Genomic DNA, 12,206 nt, shown 5'->3' with positions numbered 1-12,206 from the left:
TTTTCTTTGATGGTTTGGGTTCTGTAGTTTCCACATCAGACTGTTGCTCTTAAGACTTCTGAAAGCATGCTCCACACCTCATCCCTCTCAGATTTTGGAAGGCACTTCAGAGTCTTAAACCTTGGGTCAAGTGCTGTAGCTATCTTCAGCAATATCACACTGGTAACTTCTTTGCGTTGTGAAATCTGCAGTGAAAGTGTTCTTAAAATGAACATGTGCTGGGGCATCATCCAAGACTGCTATAACATGAAATATATGGCACAATGTGGGTAAAGCAGAGCAGGGGACATGCACTTCTCCTCCAAGGAGTTCAGGCACAAATTTAATTAACACTTTTTTAAACGAGCGTCATCAGCATGGAAGCGAGTCCTCTGGAATGGTGGCCGGAGCATGAAGGGGCATACAAACGTTTAGCATATCTGGCACGTAAATACCTTGTTATGCCAGCTACAAAAGTAACATGCAAATGCCTATTCTCACTTTCTGGTGAAATTGTAAATAGGAAGATGGCAGTATTATTTCCTGTAAATGTAAACAAACTTGTTTGTCTTAGCGATTGGCTGAACAATCCCTCTGCCATGTACACTGGCCAAACCGGACAGTCTCTGCACAAAAGACTAAATGGACACAAATCTGACAGCAGGAATCATAACATTAAAAAACCAGTAGGAGAACACTTCAACCTCACTGGCCATTCAGTAACAGATTTAAAGGTGGCAATTTTGCAACAGAAAAGCTTCAAAAACAGACTCCAACGAGAAACTGCTGAACTTGAATTGATATGCAAACTAGATACAGTCAATTTAGGCTTAAATAGAGACTGGGAATGGCTGAGCCATTACACACCCTGAAGCTATTTCCCCATGTTAAGGATCCTCACACCTTCTTGTTAAACTGTCTTAAATGGGCCATCTTGATTATCACTACAAAAGTTTTTTTTTTTCTGACAATAGTTCATCTTAATTAGCCTCTTAGAGTTGGTAGGGGAACTCCCGCCTTTTCACGTTCTCTGTATGTATATATATCTCCTCACTATATGTTCCATTCTATGCATCCGATGAAGTGGGTGTAGCCCACGAAAGCTTATGCTCAGATAAATTTGTTAGTCTATAAGGTGCCACAAGTACTCATGTTCTTTTTGCAGATACAGACTAATACGGGTGCTACTCTGAAACTTGGCTGAACAAGAAGTAGGACTGAGTGGACTTGGAGGCTCTGAAGTTTTATATAACTGCACTCAAAAACAAAACAATGTTATGTGACAGGGCAAGGCCAGATGGCTATAGTAAAGTAGTGGAAGACATATATTATCCACAGGCTAAACAAATCCCTGTTACCAGGATAAGCAAATGGCAGCTGCTCCAGGTCAATTAAGACACCTGGAGCCAATGAAGATCTTTCCAGAAGGCAGGGAGGACAGCTAGGTTGATTGGGACACCTGAAGTCAATCAGGGGCTGGCTGAAACTAGTTAAAAACCTCCCAGTTAGTTAGGTGGGGGTTTGTCAGGAGCTGTAGGAGGAACCCATACCGTTGGCGAGACTGAGCAGTACAAACCATATCAGGCACAAGGAAGGAGGCCCTGAGGTAAGGGTGAAGTGGATACTGAAGAAGTGGGGGCTGCTGTGCAGAAGTGGCCCAGGGAATTGTATGCATCCTGTTTCTAAGAGACTGTGCAAGGAAGGGTAGCTTCTCCTCACCTCCCTTGCTGGCTTATGATGAAAATGGCTCAGTAGGCTGTGACCCTTGCCTCTAGAAAGAGAAGGGCTACATGGAAGGTCACAGTGAGCCTCTGAGGCTAGCAAAATCCTCCAGGAAGTGCAGGACCCACAGAGCCAAGGACAGAGCTTTGTCACAGTAACTTAAAAAAATAAAAATCTACATTTGTAAGCTTCACTTTCACGCAAAGATTGTACTACAGTACTTGTATGAGGTGAATTGAAAAATACTATCATTTTTACAGTGCAAATATTTGTAATAAAAATATACACTTTGATTTCAATTACAAGACAGAATACAATTATATATGAAAATGTAGAAAAAACATCCAAAATATTTAATAAATTTCCATTAGTATTCTATTGTTTAATAGTGACTAAAACTGTGATTAATCGTGATTAATGTTTGAGTTAATCACAGTTAACTCACGTGAAAGACAGCCCACCTATATATACACAAGATACTTCCTGAATTATTTTTGATTTCACTTCCGTTTCATTTCTGTTCTTATACTGCACTGATCATTACAGTTTCCAAGCAACTGCCTTTGTGTCCTATACCTTCCAAAAGAGAACTTCGATTTTTACAAAAAAACTGACCAATTAAAAAAATAATTCGATAAGCAGCCTTGGCTTAGCACATTGTGAGATTTCTCCTGTAGAGAATTCCTGTTTTTAAGCACCTTTCTGATACCCTGCTGATGTTTAGATCTTTTTGGGAAGTCTGACAGCAGCATCATGAAACATACCCAAGCACATGTCTTCCTCTCTAGGGTTGCCTACTGCCACTTTGGTTTCAGATTTTCTGCTACATTTACTGGTCAAGACCCCTTTGCTAGCCCTCAGGAACAGCATGCATGAGAGATGCCAAAAAAGCATTGCATGAGTGTGATGTCATTCGAGCAGACTGAGAATTGTACAACTCAACTGGTTTTTGGGTCAAAAATGCCAATTCATCAAAACTGAAATTTTCACTCCAACTTATTGGTTTTGTCGTGAAGGTTTCACATATAAGTCAAAATAAGAGAACAGCTGCTCCAGAATAACCACTAGCCCAGTGGCTAGGACACTCATAGGGGATGTACGAGACCAAGATTCAAGTCCCTGCTCTGCCTGGTTCATGCAAGTGCCCTGTCAGGGTTCCCCCCTCACTCGGAACTCTGGGGTAGAGATGTGGAGACCCACATGAAAGACCCCCTAAACTTATATTTTACCAGCTTAGGTTAAGCTTCTCTAAGGCACTAATTCCTTAGATTGATATTGCTGCCGCCGCCAAGTGATTTACACAAAATATTCAGGGAAAGGTCACTTGGAATCCTTATCCCCCAAAATATCCCCCCAAGTCCCTTCACCCCCTTTCCTGGGGAGGCTTGAGAATAAAATACTAACCAGCTGCCTTAGCAATGTGAGCATAGACCAAACCTTTTGTCTTCAGGACACTGAAATCAATCAGGTTCTTATAAGAAGAACTTTATAAATAAAGAAAAAAGTAATAGAATCACACCTGCAAAATCAGGATGGACGGTAACTTTACAGGATAATAAAATTTTAAACACAGAGGATTCCCCTCTGGACTCAGCTTCACAATTACAAAACAGGAAAGAAACTACCTCTTTAGCATAGGAAAATTCACAAGCCAAAACAAAAAATAACCTAATGCATTTCCTTGACCTACTTACAGTTTCTGTGGTTTTAGTTGAAGTATCCCAGGTATGTTCTGCTGGCTTTTCCCTCCTTCTGGAGAGAGAACAATCTACAGAACAACAAAACAAATCCTTCCCCCCCACCCAGATTTGAAAGTATCTTCTTTCCTCATTGGTCCTTCTGGTCAGGTGCCAACTAGATTACTTGAACTGCTTAACCCTTTACAGGTAAGGCAATCCAGTACAGCTGCCAAGCAGACAAAGGTTGCTACCCTTCCCCCCATATTCATGACATGCCCTAACCACCAGGCCATAGAGTCAGTCTCTCTCTCTCTCCTCTGTTGGAGCGGTTTCACTTTGTGTAAATCAGTGGTTTTCAACTTGTGGACCCCTGTGGGTCTGCAGACAATGTCTAAATTTCCAAAATGGCCCACCCCTCCATTCGCTATTTTGTAGGGGTCCACATCACTGGTGTAAATAGTTACATGTTCATTGGGTCAAAGAGAGTGCAAGAGAGGCAGAATCAGGCAAAGCAGGGATTTGAATCCTGGTCATCCATATCCCAAGTGAGCACTGGACTACTGGCTATTCTAGCGTGGTGTTCTCTCATTTTTAAACAAAAAAAAAATTTACAGGTCCAGTTTTCATTCTGATGAGGAACTACATGGTAAAACGTCAGTTTTTCACGAAATGGAATTCTTGTTTTCTAGCCAGCCCTAGTCATCAGAGCTATTCCATGAGACAGGAAATACATATGACCATCAAAAAATATTGAAGCTCCTATACGGTGTTGTCAAATGCACAAAGTACTCACACTTAAGATAAATAAGGTTAATATAACTAAAGTTAGAGAAAAATTATGTGTTATTTGTAACACTAGTAGAAAAAGCTTTCAAATGAAAATTTGAGTTTCCAACTGGAGTTCATTTAAAGTTTTAAATTGGCAAATGGAAAGAAAATAGCAGAGAAAGCCAGTGATCACTTTTCACTTTCTTCCCAACCCAAATTAGATTTTACAACATTGCTTTACCTTATTTACCAAAATCAAAGACCTTTGCACAGAGTACATTGTGCAGCAGCAACGCAAAAATTCCTGTTGAAACAGTAGATTTAAAAATTTGGAGTGATAGTGCTGAATCCTTGAAATTAGCTTTTGATTTTCAGGGGAACTCAACTGTTCTAGGAACTTAATTTTCAATTTTTCACAAACAAGTCTGACCATTAAATTGGATTACCTGTATTTAAAGCAGCATATAAAAAAGTTACCTTGTTACTGCTCCTGAAAATATCCTCTCTATCATCCTGTTTGATATAGCTGCGAAAGAGAAAAAAATATTAGAAGACATTTAAAGGTCATATTTTTGCTTTATATTGTGTTTAGCTGATTAAATATATTTATTGAAAACCACCTAATTATATAAATATAGAGGTTTGTAAAACAAAAGATTAGCTCTCATTAATCTTTGAATCCCCATGGATGGGACCATTTGACACATACAGCCTCCAAAACGGGGTCCAAATGGCTTTAAATTCTGACTTGAAGCATGAGGTCTAGGACAATAATTAGATCAGTATTTATTTAACAAGCATTGCCTTAACAAGTAAATCTTGCTTTCAAGGGTCTTTACATTTTAGAAGCCCTATAATTCATCATGGAGCCAACATGGAATTAGGAATTTTAATGTACAAAGATAATACTTAACTATCTCTGACACACAGTTTTGAGATGCATGTTTTTATTTTGTTATCAATGCTGGGGTTTTACTAAAGATGAAGTGTCTTTGGTTAAATGATTGAGTCTTATTTGCATAGTTTTACGGTGCTTTCTACCAGCATACTCTAAGTGTAATTTCTCTACCAGAATACAAAACATATTAAGGAATTAATAGGCTTTAAGAGCTGAATGTTTTACAAAAGATACTTCTATATTTCAAAGTTTAATATTGAAAAAGAGAACCAGAATTGCATCTGATTAACCTAACCATTGAAACCTTTCATTTCAAAGCAAAAAAACCCCCACCAATGCTTCTGTAAAAGGCTAACTAGTCAAACCTTGTCCTGTAGTATATATTTGTTTTTGCTATCACCAAACATTTCATAGATAAGGCTAGAAGGACCACTGAAGTCTAACCTCCTGTATAACACTGGCTATAGGATTTCCTTGAATTAATTCCTGTTTGAACATATCTTGTAGAAAATCATCATAATGATGTTCTAAATCAGTGGTTCTCAACTGGGGGTACACAGAGGTCTTCCAAGGAGTACATCAACTCATCTAGATATTTGCCTAGTTTTACAACAGGTTACATGAAAAGCACTAGCGAAGACAGTACAAACTAAAATTTCATACAATGACTTGTTTCTACTGCTCTATATACTGTATGCTGAAATGTAAGTATAATATTTATATTCCAATCAATTTATTTTATGATATGCTAAACACGAGAAAGAAAGAAATGTTTCTGTAATAGTGTGCTGTGACATTTTTCTATTTGTGTAAGCAAGTAGTTTAAATGAGGTGAAACTTGGGTACACAAGACAAATCAGACTCCTGAAAGGGATACAATAGTCCGTAAAGGTTGAGAATGACTGTTCTAAAGGACACCAGCAACCTATTCACTATTTATTCCCAGAACTGGGTGACACTCAGCTCATTTGCTTCAGGGGAAAAAAAAGGCATGATACAACTGAAAGCTGAGATCACAAAAATTAGAGAGGGAAGAGACCTGTTAGGCTATCGTGTCAATACTCCTTCCACTTCAGTATTTTTCCTTGCAACGTGTATGAGTGCTTGGTCTAGTCTAGTTTTAGACTGACAGCAACGAGGAGACAGCCACACCCTGTGGGAGACGACTGTTGTTGAAGACATACCTCGCTCTACCACCTGCTTTTTAAGTGTAGGGCTAAAATTTTCAAAATGTGTGTCCAAAAGTTAGGCTGTGAAGTCCATATTTAGGCACCTAAGTAAGTACCTATTTTCAAGAGTGCTGAGCACGCAGTGTCTCCTTTTGATTTCAACTGAACTTAATGGGAATGGCAGACATGCAGTACTCAAGATCAATCCCTTCAAGCTGCTTGTGCCCGTATTTCCTACTGTTCATGTTTAACAGCTGTTACTTTTTCTTCCTGTTAAGAATGAGGAGGGAGTCATCTATAATATGTGATCAAACTTGCTTTTGCCTTTGCTGGTTCAAATGATCATGACCAGCAGAAAAACAAGAGTGTTCTCCTTCCTGAATGAAATATTGACTAAAAAGTAGTTAGACTTGAATAGAAGCAATCCTAGGGAAAAATATTTCCCTTCCGTAGGGCAATCAGAATGATGTCCTGGATCTTTTTCACTATGTGGGAGAGCAGGGCATATCAGATTTTGTTTGTAAGTGATCTTTCCAATCATGAGAGGAATGATTCCTTAAGATGACAATAGACACACAGCCTCTGACAAAGTACTTCCAGAGCAGCTGCAAGATGTAAAGAGATATTTAAATTAGGTTTTTGGACAAAATGTGCAGGATTACTGAATCCAAAACCACTGCAGACTTTGTGAATGCAGAACAGCGTGTAGCCGCTAGATATTCTTAAAACTCCATATGAAGTGTGGTATAGCTTTTCAGTTAACTTTGACTTCTGTTCTTAAAGTTAGACTGTTAAAAGTTGTTCCATGTGTCATACCATGATCATTATGCCGGGCTAAATCCTTTGGATCAATATAGAGGTCATGGTCTGTATCCAGCTCCCAAAATTTGCAATAGATGACGTAGAAGTGCTCATAAGAGAAGTACTCTGTCAGCTGGTTAATATCAGCTTCTTCTTCCAATAATGCCACATTCTATTATCAGGAAAAAGAAAATCTCATTAAAGAACCTGCAAGATGCCTGTTGGTCACAGCAGCAACTGGAAGGATAAGTGAAAGTTCTCATATTATCAATGAGTATCACTAATATTTAACAGTTTTCCAGTGGAATTATTTTATCTTCAAAGACCTTATGCACCACATAGCATGCTAAGAGCAGATTTTAATAAACTGAGTTGAAAGCTAAGGTGCCAGAGAAAGCTGCATAGTAAGGACAGCCAACTTACTGCTAAGTGAGAGACAAATATAGCTCTGAACAACATAGTAAGCTAAATTGAAACAGTCTTGTATTAATAATTGCTCCCTTGAGAATCCATGCACTTTAGTCTTCACTGATCTGGGAAGAAGCAAGAACAAATACCATCTTTACTTATGCCCTTTTAAGTATTTAACTTAATAAAGCTTTTAAATGAGCAGAAGTTATATCTACCTTGCAGTTTTACATAAATACCTGCAAAAAGCTGCTTTTCCTGAGTTCATTACACGTGATTCTTCCAGACCAAGACCTATTTACGGTATAAAATATCCTTTGTATAACCTGCAAGAGACAGACAAGTTGAAAGTCTACTTCTAACTATCTGAACTAAACACTGTATTGTTCCAAGTCTTGGTTAAGAGTTTAAAAATACCTGGGTACAAATGCAAACAAAAATATGAAATAAGGTTCTGCAGTCTACTGCTGTATTCAATTCCCATTGTTTATTACTATTGCTCAGTCTGCAGTATTTGGTCATCATTACCCTCAGAGTCTATCTTCCTCCTCTATCTGTTGAGGCCTAGGTCCATTCCTCCCCCTGCCCTTGTCTTAGTGAGCTCATCCTCCTATTGTTTCAGATACTACCTTTCCAGACATTATTTCCAACTCTCTACAGATATCACTTAGACATCCCCCAGGTGTCTCAATATCTTCAATTCAGTGCCACAAAGCCACACTTATTTCTTCCTAATCCCTCTCCAGATGTCTATCTGTACTGACAACTCCAGCACCCTTCTATTCTGCCAGCATTCTTTTCATATTCAGTCATGACAAATTCTGCTACTTCTGCATTCCCAAAATCCATCCTTTGCCTCTCTATTCCCATTGCTAAACCCCCCCTGGAAAACCCTTAAAAATGTTCATGTCCTGGCTTCTCTTGCCTCAACTACTGTAACTTTATCCCTGATCAACTTTCGCACCACTGTCCAATTTATTCAAGAATCCCATTGCTGATATCCCCTTCTTCTCTAATTACTCCCACCAACTCATTTCATATATCCCTCTCTGGGTTTCTGCCTTATACTCTTATCACATTCAAAACCTCCCCCACTACATCCACAACAGCCTCCTTCCTCGTGCTTACCAACCACCTTTTCCCTTCCAAATCCAGTCTTCAGATCTAGTACATCCAAGATACTAGTTCTACCCACAGCAAGGATTCTACTGATGTAAATTTATGTCAATTTTACAAATGTAAGCGTTTTCACTTATCAATTATGCCATCCATGTATATAGTGCTTTAAACAGACAATATTTCAACTCTCTGGGATCTTAAAACTCTAAATTAGAAAACACACAACTTGTTTATTTACACTGTAAATTTGTGTTTGAAAAATGCATAACATTTCTTGCTTCAAAGAGTTTACACTTTAAGCTAAGCAAGATAAAGACAGGATATGGAAGAGAAGGTCAGGAAAAGAATGTGGTAAGAGAATTATTTGAGAAAACGTAAGAAGGAAAAGTTGGTTAGATATTATAAAGTACATGCATCATCCACTTTATATTTTTAGCTTAAGAATAGTCTTAGAAGCCTAGTGTAAAAAGGTTCAGTCCAAAGAATGTGAGATTTTTATTTCAGACTACACTATTAAACACATTACCTATCTGGCAATGAAGCTCTTGAAGTCCCAAGTTATAAATCCATCTATTACTAAAATAAAGGGATGTCAAAAAACGCTATGAAACAGTCCATCATACTTCCATATCAAAATGAAATTGGCTTTGAGTTATGAGTAAAGGGCATTAAGTGAGTTACTGATATTTTAATCATGAAATTTTACATATAGTTAAAGCTGCAGCACACAGCAAGCTCTGCTGCTCTTACTTTCAATAGGAACAGCTGGTTTGATAAGCCTAGGAAGGGGAATGGCTTATCTTTCTTCTGAAATTTAATTAGTTCAGTCTTAATTGTGTGTTTAGGGAAAGCCCATTTTTGGCTTAAACTACAAAGCAATTTTTTTTCTATCAAAGTTTTGCCTTAGCTTTGCAGTTTAATCCATCTGGACATCATTACCTCATCTGTTACACATCTAACTGGTCTAAAAAACCCCAAAATTGAATGTTTGCTAGACACAACTGGACAAGTCTTAAAATTTGGGTCTCTAAAACAAACCAGAGCAGAGAATGAATAAATAGTTTGAGACTTGTTTCATTTACAATACTCAAGGCAGTTGCTGCTGTACATTTTTATTTTTTTGATTGTGGGAAGGAAAAATTGTGCAAAATAACCATGACACTGTTGAAATTCTAGAGATATGTTTAATTCCTATGGAAGTGGCCTACACAACTCTTGTATCAGTATAAATACTGTTTCTACAGCTAAGTTTTAGGCTAATATAAAGCTAATGTACCAGACCTTACTCCTAAACTGAGGGAAATTTTAAACCTCTGGCCAGCAGATGGGTCTGCCTCCCTCTGAGGTAATACTCAGATGGCATCTGACCCAGAAGTGGAAGTGGAGCAGCAATTAGATTTCAATATTTAATAGTAAATTGGTGAGGGAACCCACTAAAAACCTCTAACCTACAACTTTAATTACGTGAAGACAACATCCTCCAGACACAGCTTCCACTCAGCAGTAGGATCACTAAAACGTCAAGAAGTTTCTTAAACAACTCCCATTCAGAATACACTTAAATACAATACTTAACTAAAAGGGAGATCAGTGGATCTATTTGTTATCATTCAGATAATTACAGGGCTTAATTTCTTTAGAAATCTGTAGTGGTCAGCAGATGCTCTTTCTTCTAAACAGGGACAACAGTGTAGACAGTTTTCTTGACATTTCTTTAATTAGTGGACTGGTGTTACAGTTCCCTTTTCAGAGAGACTGTTCATAGCAGTTTGGGCTTCTTTTCTATGAGAAGTTCTTTTAGGGGCAAAAGTAAGTAGTGGACATTTCATTAGCTCTCTCTACTGGCAAACTGCTAAGATGAATTTGTCAAATGTTATTTCAACCCAGGCCTCCCTAAGTAAATATGTTCCTCAGCTAAAGAAAGGATTGGAGGATAAGAGGATTTAGCTGCTGCAGCCCTCAGAAGGAACAGCAGTTTTTCCACAATTCAGACAAACCAGGCTCCAATACAGTTACCTAAGAAAAATCCCCACAGATGACATATTTCCTTCTTTCTCCCCTTGCTTCCAACATTACTTTTGAGAAATAATTCATCTAGGAATTGCTATGGCCTCACTGGTAAGAGGCAAAAACTAGTATCAGCTCTTAGCAAGAAAAACCCAGCAAGCAATTACAGAGTCATCAACTCTCATTAATTTATTGTAAGTCCCACAACTTTGCCACCTCTTGGATGAGCTCTTGTGATGACATGAAGAGGGGTATGTCTACACTACGGGATTACTCCGATTTTACAGAAATTGATTTTTGGAAACAGATTGTATAAAGTTGAGTGCATGCGGCCACACTAAGCACATTAATTCGGTGGTGTGAGTCCATAGTACCGAGGCTAGCGTCGACTTCCGGTGCGTTGCACTGTGGGTAGCTATCCCATAGTTCCTGCAGTCTCCCCCGCCCATTGGAATTCTGGGTTGAAATCCCAATGCCTGATGGGGCAAAAAACATTGTCGTGGGTGGTTCTGGGTACATGTCGTCAGGCCCCTTCCCCCTCCTTGCCTCCCTCTGTGAAAGCAAGGGCAGACAACTTTCACGGTGTTTTCCTGGGTTACCTGTGCAGACGTCATACCATGGCAAGCATAGAGCCCGCTCAGCTCAACGCAGCAGCCATAAACATTGTAAACACCTCATGCATGATCATGCAGTTTATGCTGAACCAGAACCTGCAAAACCAGGCGAGGAGGCGGCGGCATCGCGGCGATGAGAGTGATGAGGACATGGACACAGAATTCTCTCAACCCGCGGGCCCTAGCACTTTGGAGATCATGGTGTTAATGGGGCAGGTTCATGCCGTGGAACGCTGATTCTGGGCCCGGGAAACAAGCACAGACTGGTGGGACCGCATAGTGTTGCGGGTGTGGGACGATTCCCAGTGACTGGGAAATTTTCATATGAGTAGGGCCACTTTCATGGAACTTTGAGACTTGCTTTCCCCTGCCCTGAAGTGCAAAGAAAACAAAATGAGAGCAGCACTCACAGTTGAGAAGCGAGTGGCCCTGTGGAAGCTTGCAATCCCAGACAGCTACCGGTCAGTTGGGAATCAATTTGGAGTGGGCAAATCTACTGTGGGGGTTGCTGTGATGCAAGTAGCCAATGCAATCACTGAGCTGCTGCTATCTATCAAAGATAGTGACTCTGGGACATGTACAGGTCATATTGGATGGCTTTGCTGCAATGGGATTCCCTAACTGTGGTGGGGCGACAGATGAAACCCATATCCCTATCTTGGCACTGAAGCACCAGGGCAGCCAGTACATAAACCGCAAGCGGTACTTTTCAATGGTGCTGCAAATACTGGTGGATGACAAGGGACGTTTCACCAACGTGGGATGGCCAGGAAGGGTTCATGATGCTCGCATCTTCTGGAACACTAATCTGTTTAAACGGCTGCAGCAAGGGATTTACTTCCCAGACCAGAAAATAACCGTTGGGGTTGTTGAAATGCCTATAGTTATCCTTGGGGACCCAGCCTACCCCTTAATGCCATGGCTCAAGATGCCACACACAGGCAGCCTGGACAGTAGTCAGGCGCTGTTCAACTATAAGCTGAGCAAATGCAGAATGGTGGTAGAACGTGCATTTGGACGTTTAAAGGGTTGCTGGCGCACT

At 39.7% G+C, this 12,206-nt stretch overlaps 1 protein-coding gene across 4 annotated transcripts in view; it reads right to left on the bottom strand.

The window, feature by feature from the left end:
• The window catches only part of PPP2R3B (protein phosphatase 2 regulatory subunit B''beta), a 101,817-nt gene that overhangs the window by 17,691 nt on the left and 71,920 nt on the right, over positions 1-12,206 (bottom strand). For all 4 annotated transcript variants that reach the window (XM_045004659.1, XM_045004677.1, XM_045004669.1 and 1 more), the window contains 3 exons: positions 7,664-7,750; positions 7,032-7,188; positions 4,626-4,674 (listed from right to left, as the gene is read on the bottom strand). In XM_045004659.1, the coding sequence (XP_044860594.1) occupies positions 4,626-4,674; positions 7,032-7,188; positions 7,664-7,750 (293 nt within the window). The remainder of the gene's footprint in view (positions 1-4,625; positions 4,675-7,031; positions 7,189-7,663; positions 7,751-12,206) is intronic.

The sequence above is a fragment of the Mauremys mutica genome, chromosome 1, assembly GCF_020497125.1.
Source record: "Mauremys mutica isolate MM-2020 ecotype Southern chromosome 1, ASM2049712v1, whole genome shotgun sequence".
In the NCBI taxonomy this organism is placed as follows: domain Eukaryota; kingdom Metazoa; phylum Chordata; order Testudines; family Geoemydidae; genus Mauremys; species Mauremys mutica.
This window is presented reverse-complemented; position numbering and strand designations above follow the sequence as displayed.